Genomic DNA, 21,810 nt, shown 5'->3' on the forward strand with positions numbered 1-21,810 from the left:
GAGTAAAATATTGTTTTCCTGTGTTTTTTTTTTTTTTTGTTACAGGAAAAGCTGTATATAGGCCCTGGGGAATTTAAAAACATCTCCCTAATGGCACCTCAGTTGGCTATTAAAACAAAATGCTTTGTGTGTTTTTTCAAAGCAAAAAATTAGACAAGTATGAATTTTTTCAGCCTTTAGCATCAGTGTATAACCCGTCTCAAAAATGCTCCCCTCACGGGTCTGTTAATAGTTTTCTGCATGATTACACATATAACCTTGCCCAAAAGAACACGCTATCTAACATTTTGTAGCCTAACATCTTAGCCCATCATCAGCACTACTCCCATTTCTGATACTCAACTCACAAGAGTTCCCATGTGTAATTTCCAGGAACAAGAGGGTGATTTGAATGAAAACAAAAGCTTCTCCCAAGTGGTCAGTGATTTTCTATAAATAATATATTTTTTCCTTACTACCTTTTTGAGGTAGAGAAAGAAAAAGAGAAGACGAACATGGGAAGAGTTCACTTGTATTTGGCAAGTTTTGCAAGTTGCTTATTTCAGAACCTTTCTGCATGGGTAGTCAAGCAGCTCAGGGTGTACTGTTAACATTCTCTTAATAATAACAAAAGCAACGCTAAGCAGCATCAGCTGAGCACTTGTCCTGAGGCATGCTCTGCGCTAGCACACTATTTCACGTGACCACAGTCCTGGGAGTAGATACTGTCATGATTCCCTTTTACTGAAGCAGCAGCTGAAACTTCGGGGTATTGAGGAGTGTATCCAAGTTCACCTCGATTGGGGCTAGCAGAGATTCCATCACTGTCCTCTTACGCTGGAAATCACCTTCCTTTAAAAACAAACTCTAAAGTCACAAATTAGTATTTACTTAAACATGGTGGATTGAATGGATACATTTATTCTTGCTCCTTCCTTAAGTCCTAAAAACAACAACAACAAAATGAGAGTAAAGGAGGGAAAACTGTATATGTGTTAGAATAAACAGTGAATGATGAGTTGTCACTGATGGCAGGAGAGGAAAGTGGAAACCCAAGTGCCTACCGGAGGTGAAGGCAGCAAGAAGGAAGCTAATTTGAGCAACTAAAAACTTGACCACTAGATTCCTCTGAACTTGGGGGAGAGGCATAAGGCTGAATAGGAGAGCACTGGTTGAAGGTTTGTAGGAGGTCAACCTTGGTAGCTAGCTAGTCAACCATTTCTCTTCTACCTCAGGGACAGGAAGCTTTTCTTTCTTTCTTTCTTTTTTTTTTTTTTAAAGATATTTTATTGATTTTCTTACAGAGAGGAAGGGAGAGGGAGAGAGAGCTAGAAACATCAATGAGAGAGAAACATCCATCAGCTGCCTCCTGCATGCCCCCACCTGGGGATGTGCCCGCAACTAAGGTACATGCCCTTGACCGGAATCGAACCCGGGACCCTGCAGTCCGCAGGCCGACACTCTATCCACTGAGCCAAACGGGTTAGGGCAGGAAGCTTTTCTTATGGAGATGTAGAGCCAGGAAAGTTTCAGATCCAGAAAGTCCTGGTACAGCAGAATGAAGGTGCAAGGGAAGAGGCTGAAAATGGGGATGAGGAATTAAATGAATGTATCTACTCAATGGTAAAAGCCAGCCCCTTCCCCCTGCTCAGCTCCCAAATGCTGTCTGCCCAGCTTGTATCTGCCCTGTCTACCCTCACCCAAGAATGCAGACTAAATATCTTTCATGAAAAAGGTAACCTGAAGAAACACCTGTAGATGCTAGCACTTGGGGGTCCTTGTTTAATCGTAGGGTGACACCTACTAGCTGACAAATCTCTTGTGTGTGTGTGACTTAAGTTTTCAGTCAAGTTTCTGGTGCCAGAGGTCATGAGAATTTTATAAAAGCAACTAAAACATAGTATTTAGCCCAAATAAATACAAAGAAAAAAAGGAACTTGAAAGAATAGAGAAAATGCAGGGAAAGGGGAAACAGAGCTAAATTAGAACAATAACAACCTCACTAAAAAAACCCTCCAATGATTAATATCTGTAAAGAGATAAAGGACATTACTGCATTCATGATACAGAATAGAATGCCATACAAATTTTGGGGAATGAGAAAGAAGCCTTGGAAAATGAAAAATATGACAGAAGAATGTTTGGAAGACAAAGGTGATGGGGTTTACAGAAAGCACAACAAAAATAGGCAAGAAAAGAAAATCAGAACATCAGGTAGGAGTTCCAACCTCATAACAACACAAATTTCAGACAGAGAGAACAGAGGCAATGGAGATAAATTTCCCAGAATATATACCCATGAGTTTTTAGATTGAAAGAGCCTACTAAATACCTATCTTCTACAATGTCTGAAAATAATACATATCATGCAATCTCAGAACACTGGGGATAAAGAAAATATTCTGCATATTTTCAGAATGAAAAAAAAAATTAGGTCATATGCAAAGGGCCAGAAACCAGATAGCCATTGGACTCCTTTACAATAACATTAGAAACCAGAAGAATCTGAAGCAATTCCTTCAAACTTCTTAGGACAAGCCTGTAATTCCAAATCCAGCCAAACTGTTGATTCAGTGTGAGGATAGAATAAAGACATTTTTTCAGACAAGTAGGGTCTAGAAACAGTCTATCCTGTGCTCCTTCTTTGAAAGGTACTGGAAGGCGTGCTTTTGGCAAATGAGAGAGTAAAACAAAAAAGCAAATACATGGCATTTAGAAATCAGGGGAACGAGGATAAAAAAAGTGAGAGGCACTTTTTGGATGGAGAAGGGAAGTCCTAGGGAAACAGCTGTGCACTAAGCCCAGAGAGCAGCCTGCTGAGAATGGAGCAGAATGTGGGGGACACAGCGAGGGAGGGCTCCTGCATTTTAGGGGCACTGCTTGCACAGCAGGAAAGTGTCATGAGAAAAACAATGTTTAAGAAAATTATGAAGATGCTGACTAGCTGCACTGCTGGCCCCAATGAAACCCGACAAAGATATACAGAGTTTAGTGTAACAGAAATTCATGAGTGGGAAAATAAGAGTCAATGTACCACGGCACCATTTTCTAAATAGTTCCATAATCAATACTGATTACTTATGCTTGTACAAAGTCTCTGAAATAACTTGTGTGTGTGTGTGTGGCTTAAGTAATTCCTTGTTTTAAAATGCCACACGGATGTGAAACATGTCTAAGTTATATAAACAGCAATAAAACTTTCAGAAGGAGAAAATGTCCATCCTGTCTACTTACGCTAAGTGCAAGATGACAATCACTACTCCCATTAGAATAAAACACCCAACCCATTCCTTGCCTTGGTCAGGCGGGAGTGCTGGAGCAAGGTGAGGGCTCTTGGCTTATGACTGTGTGTAGTGGTTTTTCAGTTTCTGTAAATTCCATGATAATCCTTTTTCACCTCTCAAGAATATACGGAAGTACATGCTAAATTCAACCTGAACCCAGAAATAAACAGTTTGTTTCCTAGAATAAGAGCCGCTGATACTTATAAATTTTATGTGAAAATAGACCCAGCGGGAAATTTGACACTAGGAGGGAAAAATGACCTATTGACCTGGGATTTATAGATGACAGATTGCTTATAACCACGTGGAATGCAGTTAGCAAGAAAAGCATGGTTATTCTCTCATATCATGTGAATTTAACTTATTCTAGACTACTCAGTGTGTACAATTCAGTCTGATAAGGATCTGGGAGAAAGGGATAATTCAAAATTTTAATTTATCCATCTCTACACATCCACAAAGTTGGCATAACTTTTGGTCACTTTTCAGAGTTCAAGCTCTTAAGAAAATGGCAATCTAACAGGCCAACCTCCTTCTCGGCCCCATGACATAGACTTGGCCTTGCAGGATGGCCTCCCAAGAGCACACCACATTGACAGATGTCTTTAATCCCTCCTGGCTGGCATGGACCCCTGGCATCCTCCTCATTTTACCCAAGTCCAGACTTACATGTTTGGGGCCCGAGCTGGATCCAGGCCGAGGCCTGCCCTGCATTTCATCTTCCAAGATGCTCCCGTAGGAGGAGAGAGCTGATTAGATGAAGCATCAGAGCCAAGCAAAAGCATGGTGTAGCACCAAGTGCAACTCTAGAATCCAGTTCAGCTTGTGTCCTCCTTTGTCCTGACTAAAAGGACCAAGAGCATAGACAACATGTACAATATGTCCCTTCCTCATTCCATTTTGCTTCCACTTTTAGTAAGAATTCCAGTTTACTTAGATTGCTTACTTCTAGCACCAAGAGTATAAAACAGAACTTCATTTCATAAAGGCAGTTTTTGTTCCCCTTGTTATAAAGCAAAACACAAAATGCAAACGGGGATGACGGTTCTCTGTGTAAATCAACTTTTCAAGTAACAGAACATTCAGGAGCCATCCAATTGCTTTTAGAAACCTCTCTGCCAATTTTTGGTAAAAACAAAAGTCTTTATTATAGTTCTTTCCAGTAAGGCAGCTGTTTAATATCAGAGAGTTTGAGTAATGACAAAACCAAATATAATTCTGCTTTTAGAGGTAGAATAATTAATTCCAACATGAAGTGAACTTTGCTGTGACTCTAATTTTTTTAAAAAAAATATATTTTTATTGATTTCAGAGAGGAAGGGAGAGGGAGGGAGGGAGGGAGGGAGGGAGGGAGGGAGGGAGAGAGAGAGAGAGAGAGAGACATCAATGATGAGAGAGAATCATTGATTGGTGGCCTCCTGCATGCCTCACAAACCCTCAAACTGGGCATATGCCCTGACTGGGAATCGAACCATGACCTCCTGGTTCATAGGCCAACGCTCAACCACTGAGCCACACTGGCCAGATTGCTGTGATTCTAGAATGCTGCATCAAGAACAGTCCTCGCCTATGTGTGGAGGCTAGCTTTGTGATGCAATACAAACAAATGTAAACACTTCCCATTTAAAAAAACCTCTGAAGAAAGCAAAGGCTATGAAGGCAAAGAGGGCACCAGACATGAAAACCACCACCTGGAGCAAGAAATTTACCTCCAACCTCCCCCTCCTCTAGCTAAACCTCATTGGAGGTCCAAGCTACAAGCTCTATTTTTGAAACTATGGAGAACAAGAGATATTTTTACATTGCTCTGCATTGCACTTAGGCCGTCTTTTATGGCTTCCCCCCTCCCCGCCCCCCCCTGCTACAGAAGACATTATTGCACATAATGATACATCCTTGAAACCAGATGGCGCATGAACTATTTCAACAAAAAAAGAAACAAGGACGGGAAAATATTTGTGGTCTTTCCAGAAATCTTTCACAACCTTCACATTTAATGGCAATTACTAGAAAAGCAGCAAGCTTGAAATTATAGCTGAGGCATATAATTACCTATATGTGACCTATTTATAAACTCCTTTGAGGAAAAGGAGTACCAGATAGCTGCACCTACTCTTTTTGGTTCCTGACAAATAAAGCGAAGTAAAAATATTTGGGTAGTATTGGAGTGATGCATTGGTTTTACTAGCTTCATTTCAGGAGCCTCACAGCTGGAGTCCCTCAAACGCTGCCTACTGTGGACACATACATCATTACATTCAAATTTAAAAAAAGAGAAACAGACCTAAAGAACATTGTGAAATGGAGCAGGGCACAGAGCAAATGCATTTTCAAGGTTTCTGAGTAGAGATGGGGTAGTGAACGCTAGCAAACAGAGGGAATACAGATATAGAAGTTAAATCAATGTACATATTTACTAGGGCATTACCTCTGAGCATTATCAAAAACCTTAGCAATCAATGTGTACTTTCACAATAGCCTTGCTAAACAGAGGAGCCAGGATTATCCTAGCAGGAACCACCAGTCAGAAAACATGAAACTGGTATAGCCAAGTTTGAGGCTCTGAGAGCAATGAATTTATAATGTCCTTTTGAATAATGGAGCAACTTGTGTGCTCAAATTGATATGTGATTTATTCAGCCATGGAAATGAAAATCTACATAGTTTCATAAAATCTACAAATCTTACTGAATTAACTTAATATGCACATTATTCTTAAAACAAAAATGAAAGAATATCTAATTCCTTGGCACATATGGAAAAGATTTTTTAAAAAACGACATCAACTCCAATGTTATTCATAAGGTCTGTAATGACAACTTTAGCCAAGTAAGGAAACTGTCATTCTTAGGTTTGTTGAGAGAATGAACAGTCTGCTTTTACACATGTAATAGAAACCAACTAAAATAAACTTCCCTGCTACAAATGTTCTCACCATTAGGTGATGCATTAGTTTGAATGGAAAACTTACACATTCACAGGAAATAAAAAAATCAATGGTAGAAAATTGGCAACCTAATGTATTTCAGCCTGCAGTATACAGAAATAAATCCTCTAGTAGTGAAAGTTGTAGACATGAAGTGCCAGTCAACATATATGGATTACACATTCATTAGTTGAGAAGGATTGTTTCAAAACATACAAATATAGAAATAGCCTTGTTCAATAACACCCCAACTCAAGATCTTGCTTCAATAGGTTAGTAACTACAAAATGTGCCATGGTGCTGCAATATAACGGAAATAAAGAGGGACTAAGAAAGGAGTATGAGTTGTAGTGGAAATGGCTCTATCAGATTCCAACTATGAATAATCTTAGTGGCTCTTCATGAAATGATAGCAAGCGACCCCCAGGATGACATTCTTGTTCTCACACCTTATTGCCTCAGATGCAAACCTCTCCCCTCTTCCTGTTCTTCCTTCATCAATTGTCCCTTAGAGTCCCTTTTCTAGATCCCTTTCATCATCCATGGGGTTCCTTAACTGTTTCTAATCAATATTCCCACTTCCCCAAAGTCTCATTGGAAGTGCTTTTGTCCTTAACTGAAATCTGACTTTCCTTGATGAGGTTAGTAAACCCGTCATGATCTTCTCTGAGCAAGGAGGATTCTGTATGTTCTTTGTTTCCCAAAGCTACTCTTCGAAAACTTTTGCCATCATCACTCAATGTCTGCTTCTATTTGAAGTCAGTGTGCTCCACCTATAATTACTCTTCCCTGCTGGTCACCAACAACCTTGGTATGTCCTCATTTTTCTCAATGACTTGATCGTAACTAGCATTTGCTTTCCTCCCATTAACTTTGGCCACCATCCATGGTAATGTTCCCTTTAATGTCTTGACTTGATGGATCCTTGACCACTTCCTCTACTCCTGTGACCTCAGCTTTCACCTAAACTGCCAACCCAAACAGATATCTTAAGTTCCTTCATCACTTGTAAGGAGTTCTGTCTTTAGATCTTGAATTTTAAGAATCCTCACTTTGATCACCTACTGTTCCCCTTTCACATTTTCCTATCCCACACTCCCTCTGAGTCATTTACATTGTTGGTATAACTTCCATTTTCTTGAGTCCTATCTCTTTTCTCCTTAAATCCTAATCTGGCTTACTCTGCTTTCCTCTCTGACCCTACACACTGCTAGGATGCTGATTTCAGCGATACTTCTCACCATCAACAAATTAAATATTATGTAGCATTTCCATCTTGCCAATACCACCAACTATATAGGCCCTTTATGTCTCTCTTCAGAGTGCTGATCGTGGCTAAAATAAAGTCCTGAACCTATGCTCATTCACTGAATCGAATATGAATTTTCACTCTAATTTCAAATGGGTTCTCACTATTGCTAGGAAATACATTCCTTTCTGGGTATTTTTAAAAAAATAATTTCTCACAGTTTCTCTTCAGCCTTTTTCACTGTTCTTAACCTCACAGTTACAACTATCCTTCCTCCTCAGGTCGATGCCTTCATCACACAATTTACGGATAATATTATTTAAATCAGAACTTCAATTTTCCTTCACCACATCTTTTCTCCTTCACCACAGTTCCTAAGGGAAAGCTGTCATCCTTTCTGTGGAAGGCCTTGGACAGATTATACATTAAATATTGCCCTTGTAAATATCTAGTTTATTTCTGGCTTTAAAATGAAAAATTACCTTACCAATATCACTTTCATCCTAACACCTGAGATGTGAAAGTGAAGAAATGGGAGTTTTGGTTGGTGGGGGTGGAGGAATGTTAAAAGAGAATATTTGTGTTGAAACACCGTCATTTTGAAGTACAGGGCATTTTTCTGGGGAGGGCTTTCTAGCAGGGTTCTAAAAACCCAGATGGAGTCCTGAAGACATTGGCTTCCGGGATAAGAGAGGAGCTCTGAGAGAGAAGGCGAGAGCACTCTGCATCCAACTATGTTTAAAATGGAGCTTGGAGGCTATTATTTTGAGCAGGGAGCATCCATGATGAAGAGCAGAGTGAGCTGAGATTCTACAGAGGAGGGGGAAGAAAGAGAGAGGATCAAAAGTATTTATTTCTTTTAAAATAATACTTTGTAATCATAACGCTGATCATCATTATTAATGAAAATCAGAACTGGTTAACAAGAAAATATAATCTGCCCAACATTCTGCCACTCAGAGACTACAGGTAACATTTTGGTCTTTTTCCTTCTAAATGTCTAATACTCATTTTAGTTGGTTAAAGTGTTTTATTGCTTTTTTCCCCATAAAATTAGTATTAAGCTGCATATATCATTTTGTCTCAAGCATATTTTTTTTTGCTTGACACTAAACTGTTTATGTTTTGACATCCTATTAATAGCATTACCTCTGGGTACATTATTCAAATGTGGCTCCATTTTATTTCTGAGCTGAGCCCCTTCTCCATTAAAAATAAAAAGGTTCCCAGCAGAGATTACTCTTTTCAACTTACTTTGTAATCACCATAGTATCTCTCATACTTATTTAGGCAAAATGAGATGGAAATGTGGAAGAAATATTGAATCATCACATATACTTTCATGGACCGCACCAAGTATTTGAGATGTACCTATGGCATTTCTTATGGGTGGCAGAGTACTACTTTGACTATACACAGGGTATCTGCAAATATTTCCAACTATACTTTAGACACCACATGAAACTATTAACCATAAACATAAGGACTTGACTTTCTTCTGGAAATGTAATTAAAACATTATATTCACCAAGAGACCAGCATAGCAAAGCACTGTTATCCTAATAACTAAGAATGTGACACTGTGACAAAGCCAATATTTACATGAAAAAAGCATGAGGAAAAATACATCAAAATGTTATTTCTTAGTTAAAAGTTTCATACTTCAGGAAGTGCCTTGATTGGACTTTCCAGTTCAGAGAGGGGTGGTGTTCAAAGTGATCCAACACCAACACTGTTAATGCAAAGCCATCATTGTATTATATTTATGAAGAGCCCATCTCCACACAGCCAGGTGCTTCAGAATGAAGTCCATGATTGTGCCCACATTCCTCTGGCTCCACAGTTTACACGTTCACTGCTACTTTATTGCTTTGTTATTTGACTAGACTCAGCAGATAACAAAAATCATTTAATGAGAAATGGGAGTTGGTGCCTAAGTTTTTTTGCATCAAAAGCAAAATGGCGTATCTTCCAAACATTAAATTGGGAAGACAAGACAATTGGATTGCACTGAATCTAATTTAGGAATTGGTCGTTCTTCTACAAAATCGGCGTGAGGTTAAAATGCGTGCAGAATTTTATGTGTATAGTGCTGCCACAATGATCTTAGAGGACGCTGGATTATAAATTATTCCAAGATAATGCTTTTGTCTTGTTCACCTCTGTGTCTCCAGAACCCTGCATTACCCAACACTTGTGGATGCTCAATTAACAGTGAGGGAATAAAAAGCGTGCTAGATTTTTAAATACGTTTACATACATTTAAAGACCTCTTTACAATTGCTTAAGGATGACATCTCTTTGACCTTTGTTACTTATTTTGCTCCAAATAGTTTGACTTATCATCTTTTTGCCCTTGTGTTTGTGCGTATGTGTGTTTAAATCTACCAGGTAAGGTTTTTACTAGAATAGAACCCAGGAAACCATTTATATTCTAATGTCAAACAGTAATATAGTGAAGTCTTGAACCCTTACTAGCAGAGGTTAAAGGACGGAAAAATGTTCCACTTTCTAAGTTACACTGACCAAGCCACACACTGGAGCGTGAGCCGCCGTCCAACATAAACAGGACAGGAAGGGAGTAGCACAGAAGCTCTCAGCCCTTCATCAAAAGCCTGGCCTCTGAGGGGGGTGTTAACATGTCAAGTACACACACCTTGAAACAGTTTGATTGTACTGTGGCCAACTGACATTGCAAGTACATACTAGAGAGTGAAAACGTCCTCCTAGACCTTCCAAATGTCTCATTTTCTCCATCATGTTTTCACACAAGATGTTAATCAAATGGGAACAGAGGAGCAATGAGGAAGGAGCTGAAAGGGTTCCCACAGTAAGTAACTTGGTTGGACAAACTTTTCCACTGTAATCCTATCCCAAGGGATTCTTTTTTCCTCCCTTCTTTTTAAAAGTTAATTTTATTGGGGGTGACATTGAGTAATAGGGTCATATAAGTTTCAGGTGTGGGTTTCTATGTCACAGGGTCTCTATATTGCACTATGCCCACCACCCAAAGTCAAATCTGCTTCCATCTCCATATATTAGGCCCTCGTCACCCCCCACACTCTCATGGGATTCTTATTTAATTCTTTCATATTCGTTTTGTTTATGAGATAAATAATGTCGGTTTTACAAGTATTGTAAAGTGGGAAAACGGTGGGATTGGTGGGGTATGTGAAGGTTTGAAGTTAAGCAGAACAAATGGGGTTGCTCTAAATGTGGGAGGTCTTTCTCTTCCTCCTTCTCGATCTGCTCTTGCTTCATTCATTCCAAAATGTTTTGAGCGTTCCTTCCGTCAGGCCCTGATCTAGGTTCTGGTGAAAGGGCAGTGAAAAAAACAGCCACGGTCCCCACTCTCAAAAAGCTTTCATTATAATAATGGGGAAAAACAATACACAAACAGACAAGCAGGTAATAAGAAACTATGAAAAAGAATGACATGCCATGTGGTAATTAAAGAGGCTGATTTATTGGAGAATGGTGGGTGGCTGCTTTAGATTGGGTGGTCAGGGATGATGGTGCCATTAAGCTGAGCATTGAAAGCAAGGAGGAGGCAGCCATTAGTAGTAGAACATTCCTACGAGTAGAACATTCCCAGCAAGGGAACAACTTGTGCTTCAATGTGTGTCGAGGAGCGTGGAGGAAACCATAAAGAACTTCCAAATATAGCAAGCCTGGCCCAGCTAAGTCACTGATACAGAGAGTGATACAGGCTGCTATTTCCTTCCCTTCTGTCTCTTAAACACATCATCTCTCACTCCCCCAAGTGCAGGGCAAGAACATGTCTCTGATTTTGCACAAGGAATTATTATTGTGCTTATGATCGTTTATTACAATGAAGATGTAGCTTTACTTTGTCAGTCCAGAACTGGACTGAGTGATATATAAAATCCCTAATACCTTAGTATGGATGAGTTGATAGGAATTAAGAAAAGCAGGGATTTTGTTTCCTATTCATACACTGAGCCCTAAAAAGAAAAAAAAAAATTATTTGGAACCTTCAGGTATGATTTGTAGAGAGTGGGAGGCACCAGACTTACTTGGGGCACTCCAAACAAGGAAAATAATATAATAGATAGTTCACAAGTTGGGTTTATGTGTGTTCCGTTCTCTTTTTCCCTGATGAGAAATCTGATTGAAGTACCTGTTGCTTCTTTTCTCTGTACTGTAATAGGAGATTATGAGTGTCAGTCACATACATAACCCTTACTTATGAATTTTTTTTTCTGTGCAGTGTATAAGGGCACTTCTGGTCCCACAGCAAGTGGTAAGGCATTCCACACACACCATGATAATAAAGAAGGGAGTGGAAGACCTCAGACCAAAGCAGTCAAGTTGGTTACCCATAGAGGGTGGCTTGAAAGAGGAGAAGCAGCAAGAGTTAACTTTTTCTTTAGTTACTCCTGTATTTTTTAAATTGTTACGTCAAGATGCATTTTACTTTGTAATGAAAATAAAAGCCAACAAAGTACTATAGTTCATAAGAAAAATTTAAAATTAATATACTAACACTTATCAAATGGCCCCCATGTCCTCATGTTTGACTATACTTGAGGGGCAGCATCAGGGACAAAGACACTTGGAGATGCAGGAACCAAAGTAGATGCCTCCTTGATACTGAGCCAGGAACTCAGCCTCAGGACAGGCATGACAGACCCCGATGGAGTCTGGGAGGGTTACAGGCCACTGGTGAAGATTTTCATTGGATAACAGAAGATCAGGGCTAGACCTTGTTAGAAGAATTCATGACATTTCTATCTTTTCATTTTAGTCTTTGATTTTTTTCTTTTTCTTTTCTTTTCTTTTCTTTTTGGTATTGGAGCTATTTGAGAGAAAAAAATGCAAAATATTTTCTTTCTAAAAATGATCTTTTTTGCCCAGCCAGCATGGCTCTGTGGTTGAGGGTTGACCTATGAACCAGGAGGTAACAGTTCAATTCCTGGTTGGGGCACATGTCCGGGTTGTGGGCTCGATCCCCAGTGTGGGGCATGCAGGAGGCAGCAAATCAATGATTCTCTCTCATCATTGATGTTTCTATCTCTCTTCCTTTTCTTTCCTCTCTGAAATCAATAAAAATAAATTTTAAAAATATGTAAAAAATGATCTATTTTCAGAAATCCGAGAAATCAAACCCATTTTCAGGTTAAGTTATTGTGAGAATATTTTAATACCTATTATTTGCCCCCTCCTCATTGTTTCCTATTTGTCTGATTACAGCTGATTCAGATGAGTAAAATGTCATACATTCTCCTTTTAGGAAGAGGAATAAAATCATAGGCTATTTAGAAAAGATTAGAGCAACCTAAAGTTTTTCATTGCCAACCATAAGAAGCCAAATCTAATTTCCCCCCAATGTATAAAAAGAAAGAAAAAGATGTGTGATTATCAATAACTCAGATGCTATTCTAAATAAATGGCAGATGTCATTCAACAATATTCCTCTATCAATGGATACAACTGTTAAAACAATGAACAAAACTTTTCAGAAAAGACCGTGATAATAGAGAAAGGAGTGGAAGACTTCAGACTAAAGCAATAAAGTCAGTTACTCAAAGAGGGTGGCTTGGAAGAGGAAAAGCCGAGAGAGTGAGTTATTCTGTATTATTTAAATTGTCACATCAAGATGCATTTACTTTGTACTGAAAACAAAAGCCAATAAAGTACTATAATTCATAAGAAAAATTTTAATTAAAATAAATATATATTTTCAAGTGTCATCACCTATGATTTTCTATCAAGTAAATGGCAGTCATACAATATGCAAATCGCTAAGCGGTGCTCCCAGGATATACTTAAACGCCTAAAGATTTGGAAAAACAAGAAAACAGTGGTAAAAACTGGTACCAGTAATTGTTATTTCTAAGCTACCAGGTTTGTGATTAGGTGCCCTGCTTTTCTCTACATTTCCTCGTGAAGGGGAGAGTAAGTAACCCCTTTACACAGATCTTAAAACACTAAAGTCTGTTCTTCCTGTATCTTATTTTATATTGAAAATCTAATAGGCAAATCATGATGTCACTCTTCAAACTTGTGCTTAAGCTACTCATCCTCTTAATAACCACAGAATTGTTGTCTGTGTTTTGCAGACATGCCCCCGCCCCCCACCAGGCGTACTAACATCACCATAAAGCAGAGCTAAAAGCTGAGCAGCTGTTGAAACTCCTGAGATAAGAAGGGCTGAAATGCCTGTTAACAGCTCCTCCACTGCTCTCCTGTGATTCACATCTAATTTATGACAGCCATTACCATGGACACAGGTCACTTAATCAAGAGTCCAGGCAAGTCCCAGCCATTAAGCAACATCCACCCTTTCCTTCCCCCCACCCCCCGCCCAACCCCCCACTTTTGGGAGAGCAGGTCCCTTGTTTCATTAAAAGCACGAGAAATACATATTCAAAACGCAAAGATAAAAGGGGTCAGCCGTGGCAATTAATTTTATGGGTTGAAGCTACAGAGTGTATATCTCTTTTAAGGCGGCCGCATTTGACCTCGTTTTACCTGTTCAGCGTCTCAGCAGAGTTGGAGCACAGGTATTAAATGTTCGCCTGGCACCTTTCACACGACTGTATACAAATGTAGTAGCCCCACTGCCTGAAAACCGAGCCTGGACGGCATACAGGCTTAAGGGCAGGGTGGTCATAGACCGATTTTTGAAACTGCAACACAAGATTGCCCAGAAGTTCATTTTTATAAAATCGTCTGCCCATTTGTTAGCTTAAGGTATTCATTTGGCTGATTTATTTCATTAGTCTAATAATCATGAGATCACTTGGTAAACAATAACGCAATGTACCAATGTATAGGATATTCCAACATATGAGCCAATGACAGAGAAAAGAGAGTCGACTACAGAGAAACAATTCCTATCCCTAAAGTCATCTTTCCTGCCCCAAATCAAAAACATCAGACATCATGGGGAAATCTAAGGGGCTTTCCTCGATCCTGGCGCATTCATTCCCGAGGAAATGTGACCTCGTCGAGTATGTACACATTTTATATGACGCTGACATTTCCACTGACCTCTATCAGGGCAGTAATTCAAGGTCTGTTATGCTACGACAGAACCTTTGGAGGTAATTGATTTCTGTCTCTCTCTGACACTGGAAGGGCTCCATTCATGACAACTCTCTGCTGTGGAGTGCCCATGGAAACAGCTCCTGCAAGGTTTATCATCCTAAGAAAATAGTGGAAATCAAATGTGGAGCTGGTATTCATGGAATTCCAAAGCCTCAGAGGTCGCCTTGTGAAGGGCGCTCTTCTTCCTGACAAGCCCGGCTATCCCTGCTGTCATTCCCCTCCCGGGTTCTGTACAATGCATTTCCATCCTCAGCCCCTCGTCTTCCTGTGCTTATCTAGAGCAGATTTCCTTACCAATTCTTACATTGAAAAACATTTGGAAATGCCGTTCATAGAGAGCTCAAAGCAGGTCCCCTTGCCCATCACCTCTGGGGAGCGGCTACGTCCTTGCTGTACAATGGAAGGCCACACGGAGCACAGATATTTTTACAGCTGGAACCAGTTATAGCTTTTTAGCAAAGGGCAGAGGTCACCGAGCTCCTCATATACCTTCTTTATTTTTAGGTATCTTTTGTATTTTTTTCAAAGACCCCCACTTGGCAGCAAGGCCCCATCAGCCAGAGACAGCTGGCCTGCAGAAGGGGGCAACGTGCCACAAAGCTGAGTCCGGGCAAAGCGTTTTCGCTGACCAGAGAGGCGATTTAGCGGCGGTACGGAAAGTGTTGCGAAACATGCAGAAATACTCACAGTTTCGGCTTGGCAAGCAGAGGTGGAGGCTCCTTCGTGGGTGAAAGCAGGACAGCTGGTGTTGGGGGAGATTTATTACCGTTCGCTTTGCCGTTAATCAGCCCGTTGACTCCGTGGCTGGGGTGCACTCCGTTCGTTTCCCTCTCGGCGGAACTGAATTGCATTTGAAGGGCTGCCATGCCGCGGCCTAACTCGGGGCTGTTCACCTGCTGGATCTCGGCTGGTTTCTTTGGAGCCAACTCAAAGGGACTGGTCTCCAAGATCGGCGGGGGAGGCGGAAAGTGCTGGAAGTGATCGCTGTTGGAGTCACCCGTGGAGTCATAGCTACAGTCCTCAGCGTTGGCTGAGGAAGGGGAAAGAGAGAGAACAAATAATACGATGCTACTAACTCAACAGTTATGTTCACACTGTTTTGGATGGTCTGAGGATCCCTCGGACCCTGGTGTTACAGAAGAGGTAGCTGTGCTGCTTGCCTCTGAGGCAGAAGCGAAGCCAGCTGGAGGGCTTGGTTCGTCCAAGCTTGTCTGGGTGGCTGCTAGTGTTTCATTTCCTGAATGGGCCCACAGCTGGGGAAAGCGGCTACCTGTTCATTTCAAGCCAGAGCTAAAGACGGAACTTAGTTTAAAAATGACAGCAGAAACAGCATCAACTAATAATGCTTTGTCTTCTCACATTTCAGCCACAGATCCGACTGAACATCCTATCGGAGCTTTACGAATATTAGCTCAAGCCCTAAGGTTTTATGGGATAAGCAATGAATAGGGAGGGATTCATTCTATTGAAAGCTAGGTAAAGCGCTGAGTCTAAGGGAAATGTCTTATGACCTCACAGATCACTTTTTTTTTCCATTTTAAATGAATGCCACAGCCATACCTCACCTTCCACCCCCATTTTTTTTCTTCTTTACTCTCAATAAACTGAATGTGTCTTGAGGTAAGATCATGTCTTCGTTGGATTTCTCACTTTGCCCTGAGCCCAGCAGAGCTCCTGGAATGTACTCAAAAGTGCTTCCCGAGGTGAACGGAGGAGGGCTCAGCAGTATTTGTTTATTATGCTTGGCCTCTCTACCCCGGATAAAAATGCCAAGTTTTACCACACAGACTTTGAGAGTCTGGAGTTTGGGCCATCCTGTGGGAGCACCGCACCATGGCCGTGGCCATCTGATGGGACAGTCCTCAAGCCACCAGAATCGAAACACTGGGCTCTTCCCCACTCTGTAGCTCCGACCATGCACGTTGAAAGCACTCATTCAATCAACTGTTCTCCCACTAAGGTGAGCCTTTTCCTTCCTTTCCTTCTTTTTCTCCCTTCTTCCCTCTCTTCCTTTCTTTTTTCTTTATTTATGCCATTTTATTAAAACATTACTGTATCTTTTTAAAAAAAAACTTTATTGTTGAGAGTATTACATATGTCCCCTCATTTTTTCTTTTTTAGCTTTCAATTCCCTCTCAGGAGCCTTCATTGTAAAGATGATGCTCAACTGTAGTTGACAGAACTGGGTGCCAAAACTCAGGGCAGAGAGGGGATTTTCGGCACTCTAGGGAAGCGATCTTCAGGCACATCAGCTCTGCCCCAGCATCCGCAGTTCTTTTCTTAAGATGAAGAGGAATAACAATTCCCACGCTAAGCTCCCTGACCCAGTCTTGGTTGTGCCTCTGCTGCCCCCTAGCACCAAGTTCCCACGCTTCCGAAGAAATCAAAGTGCCATTCCATTGCTCTCTCCATGTCTCTCTCATCCAGCCACCAACCCATTTACTGACTCCCTGTTATGTGCACTTTGTGTCAGGCCTGGTCAAGGATATATTTTAACATTTTCTGTAAAATAAATAATAGAGATGAGGCAATAAAAATAAACTATGGTATAGCTATCAATAATAGCAGAAAAGAGCAAGCTCAAGTTACAGGAAAAGCTGTTTCATGTTGCCTTTGCTAGTGGTAAATTTCAGAGTTTAAAAAATACCCAGGCATTTTTGAATATTGGTTTTAATAGTATATTGCTGTAGTTTTTCATATCATAGGTGTATTTCACTGTCAGTGAAATTTGACAACTGAGATCTTACAGTTTCTCCAAATTCCATCAGGTGTATTTTGTACTACTTTTTCAGAAGTTTCAATCGTGGGTTCAACCCTAATTTTTCTGAACATTTATCTCCTCTCCTTGTTGATGCTGCTCAAAACAGTGATAGCATCTCCCATTCCCAGGTGGCCTTCTGATGTGAGCATGGTTTGGGGTTAGCATGAGCATGTTAGGAGGCCAGCTCCATCGCTTCCAAGACCAAGACCGCATGGGTGATTTGCAAAAATAGCTCCACGGGTGTTCCGTTGCTCCATTATCATTATCTTTTTGTTTTTCATCTCCACTTTCACTCCCCCTCCCCCAAAGCCTTTTGTTTGCTGATGAAACACTGACCTTCAGGATAACTCCGGGAGTGGCAGCGCCCATTCCCAATGGCTGAGCACTGCTCCTGGGACAGTTCTCTCCCCCGTGGCAAACCACACTGAGGGCTGGGGGCAGAACCCTGCCATTGCTTACTCCTCACGTACCTGCGGTGACCACCAGCTGGGCCGTGCTGGTTACTGAGCCGTAGTCATTTCTTGCCGAGCAGGTAAAGACCCCTGCGTCTTCGGGGAAAGTCTCAGCGATGACGAGGGTACAGATCTCCTCTGGAAGGGAACAAGAGGGCAGAACACACCTCATCAGAGTGACACTGTGAAGTCACTTGGAAGAAGCCAGGCTCTCTGCCTTTCATGAACAAGCCAATTAGATAATGATTATGGAAGAAGTGCTTGACAAAAGAGTTCACAAGAGACTCTCATTACACTCCATTTCTCAGTTTAGCCTAGTGGCAAAAGCCTTGGGAGTCAGACCCATTCTTTGTGATTTCAGACAAGATCAGCTTTGGTTTCCTCATCTATAAAATGGGGATAAGATATACGCAATGGGGTATCTGTTCAGGTGAAACGAGATGTTTGCGAAGTGTGAGCCTCTGCACTTCACACGTGGAAGATGCTCAGGAGCTGCCAGCTCCATCGTCCTCCTCCCTAGTCATTTGTATGTGGGAGGTCTTCCTACTAGGGTGTAGCTGACTCTGACTTTTGCTCAAAGGAAAAGCAATTGGGCGGGGCGGTGGAATCAAGCTTCTTTGACATGATGACAAGGGAGGGGGGGAGAACATAATATGTAAATGACCTGCAGACAATTATTCTGGAAGCTACTGGTACACAGTGCGGCCGTGTTATGCAGCGTGAAAAGCCCAGACTCTGGAACCAGTTGCCAGGGCTCGAGTAAGGGACCTGGTACACATCTTGCCTTTGTGGTTTTAGTCAACCTCCCCAAATGTCAATGTTCTACCTACCTTGTAGGTTTTATAATTAGTCCTGACTCATAAAATTAACTATCACAGGGTTACTGTGAGGGTTGATGATGATGACTGTGATAATAGCTCACAGCTATGTAGCCCTCATTAGGCACTAAGTATTGTCACCACTTTAAACACAGATTAATTTGACTTTAATTCTCATGTCAACCTTATGAGTTATATTTATTATTAGCCCGTTTTATAGACTGGAAAATGAAGCACAATTAGGCGAATTTGCCCAGTGTCATATAGGTAATGTGGTAAAATCAGAATTTGAACCAAGTGAGGCTCCAGACTCCACACTCCTAACAACTACCTACCTATTCTTGTGATATGAAATACATTGTGCCTACAATACTGCCCAGACATAGCAAATGCTTTGTAGCCAGTAAATGTGAGCTGTTACCATTAAAAACCCAGACCTAGAATTTATTAACTATTTTAAATTGAATTTTTATCTATATCTATATATATAAAAGGCTAAATGACTGACCATACGTCTGTCCAACCATCTGACCGACCAACCGGCTGGTACATTTGATGCGCACTGGCCATTTAAAAATAAATGTTGACTTGCGCATGCGCGATACATATAAAGCTTTTACTGGTGCCAATTGCACACGTGTTTTGATCTGTCATTGTCAATCATGAATTATATCTATTTATAATATTAAAAATATATCTAAACGTGTGATTCTTTGTCCTAAAAATGAGCACAATTCATAAATTAAGTAAAAAACTTTTGGATATACTCGATGGAGATTTTCACACCTATTTGAGTGATGATTCCATCGTTTCAACGGGTGATGCCGAAAAAGAAAATTTTCCCATCAAATTTCTTAATAGTATTACTCCTTCAGGAATGCCATGTCATAAATTAAAATTGAAAGTAGGTACAATCATCATGCTACTGAGAAATCTTAATAGTAAATGGCATCTTTGTAATGGTACTAGATTTATTATCACAAGATTGAGACCTAACATAATCAAAGCTCAAGTATCAACAGGATCTGCAAAAGGAGAGGTTGTTCTGATTCCAAGAATTGATTTGTCTCTGTCTGACACTGGCCTTCCATTTAAATTAATTTAAAGACAGTTTCCCATGATGCCAGCATTTGTGATGGCTATTAATAAATCACAAGGACAAACTCTAGACAGAGTAGGAATAGTCCTACCTGAACCCGTTTTTGGACATGGTCAGTTATATGTTGCTTTCTCTCGAGTTTGAAGAGTGTGTGATGTTAAAGTTAAAGTTGTAAATACTTCATCACAAGGGAAATGAGTCAAGCACTCTGAAAGTGTTTTTACTATTAATGTGGGTACAGGGAGATATTAGAATAAGTTTAATCAATTTATTAGTCATTGTTTTTATATCATGTTTTTGTTGTTTCTATATCATGTTTTTGTTGTTTTTATATCATATCTTTACTTTTGTTATATCATGTTGTTATTGTTTATTAATCAATTTATATATTATTTTCATATACATTTTACTAATTTTCTGTTATCTCTGACACTTCTATTATAGAGAAAGGGCGAATAGTGATATTAAAATATTTCTTCTAAAAAATTTCCTTTCGATGTGCACGAATCTGTGCACCAGGCCACTAGCAGTAAAATAAAAATTATTATGCTGGTAAATTTCCTCATTTAACATCATCTAAAGGTGGAGATTTTAAGTGAAAAAATGCGTAATGAAACCGATTTTACCATAGGCTAACTGATATAAATAAGAGTTAAGTTTTTATGGCATATTTCTAAATACAAAAACATCACCAAGCTTCTAAATCAAGACCCCAAACACTTCTAATATTAAACATTAAAATAAATGGGAGCTATACATACATTTAACCCTTTGCACTCGCTTGCTTTTTTCTCGATTCCTTTATTCTAATGCTAACCGTGTCAAGTCACACTCGACATCCGAGTGCAAAAGGTTAAGAAAGATGAAGAAAAACAAGATCATTATTTTCTAATCCACTTACTCCAGTGCGGGGTCATTGGCAGGCAGAGCCTCTCCCAGCAACTCAGGGAACCAGATAAGAGCCCAGCCTGGACAGGATGCCCATCCATCACAGGGCACTCACACCCACACACACACTCAGTGAGACTGGGACCGGCCAATTCATGTCACATTCACATTTTTGGGATGTGGGGAAAAACCAGAGTCCCCAGAAAACCCCCACAAAACAATAAATTTCTTATATAAAGTGTATGGTATTATTTTGTATTCTACTTTATTTTACTTCAAAATAATGGTGCTTACCATCCACTTGCATGAGTCCCTATAGGACCAAGCACAGACCCAGGCTCAGTAGATATCAGTAAATCTAGGTACTTGGCATATTAAGAAAAGGGTTTTTCCAAAAAATATGAAAATACTAATTCATGAAGATATCTGCATCCCTATGTTCATTGTAGCACTATTTCCAATAGCCAAGACACAGAAACAACTTAAATGTCCATAGGCGAATGAATGGACAATGAAGATATGGTACATATACACAATGGAATATGACTCAGTCATAAAAAAGATGAAATACTGCCATTTGCAGTAACATGGATCTTGAGAGAATGTATGCTAAGTGAAATAAGTCAGACAGAAAAAGAACAAAAGCCATATAATTTTACTTATGTGGAATATAAAACCAAAAAAGCAACAAATGAACTAACAAAACAAACAAGAAACTCATAGGTACAGAAAACAGAATGGTAGTTAACAGAGAGAAAGAGGGGTGGGGGGAAGGGTGGAGAAGAGGAGTGAGGGGAGGGTAATGGGGTTCAAACATATGTTGACAGAAGGAATCTAGTCTTTGGGGGTTGAGCATGCAATTAGAATTCACAAATTTTGAATTAAAATACCACACACCTGAAATTTATAAAATGTTATTAACCAATATTACCTTAGTAAATTTAATTTTAAAAAAGGAAAAAAAGGGTTTTCAGGTAAACATTTGGCAGGTGCTAATACATTTAAAATACACAATTATTTGATTTAAAGGTTACTAAAAAGAAGGAAAACAAAGGAATTACAGAGCATGAGGTAATATATATATATTTTTAACTATGCTATACACAGTTCTTGGCTTTCCAATTGAAAAAGAAGATAGAAAGTGTGAAAATAATTCAAGTTGGACCTTCACATAAGATTAATCATTTGGAAAGTGAGATGTATCTGGAAAGTTACAAGAGAGAAGAAAATTTTAAATTGAATGCCTAAGGTTACAGAATGAGTTAAAAGTGTACTTAGCT

The 21,810-nt window shown here is 40.0% G+C and overlaps 1 protein-coding gene across 2 annotated transcripts in view; it reads right to left on the reverse strand.

Annotated features, from left to right (window-relative positions):
* Positions 1-21,810, reverse strand: part of PALLD (palladin, cytoskeletal associated protein) — a 270,780-nt gene that overhangs the window by 180,110 nt on the left and 68,860 nt on the right. For both annotated transcript variants that reach the window (XM_079771702.1, XM_079771701.1), the window contains exons 8-9: positions 17,744-17,863; positions 15,200-15,542 (exon numbers count right to left, since the gene is read on the reverse strand). In XM_079771702.1, coding sequence (XP_079627828.1) covers positions 15,200-15,542; positions 17,744-17,863 — 463 coding nt within the window. The remainder of the gene's footprint in view (positions 1-15,199; positions 15,543-17,743; positions 17,864-21,810) is intronic.

This window comes from Cnephaeus nilssonii (assembly GCF_951640355.1).
Source record: "Cnephaeus nilssonii genome assembly, chromosome: 5".
Taxonomy (NCBI): Eukaryota; Metazoa; Chordata; class Mammalia; order Chiroptera; family Vespertilionidae; genus Cnephaeus; species Cnephaeus nilssonii.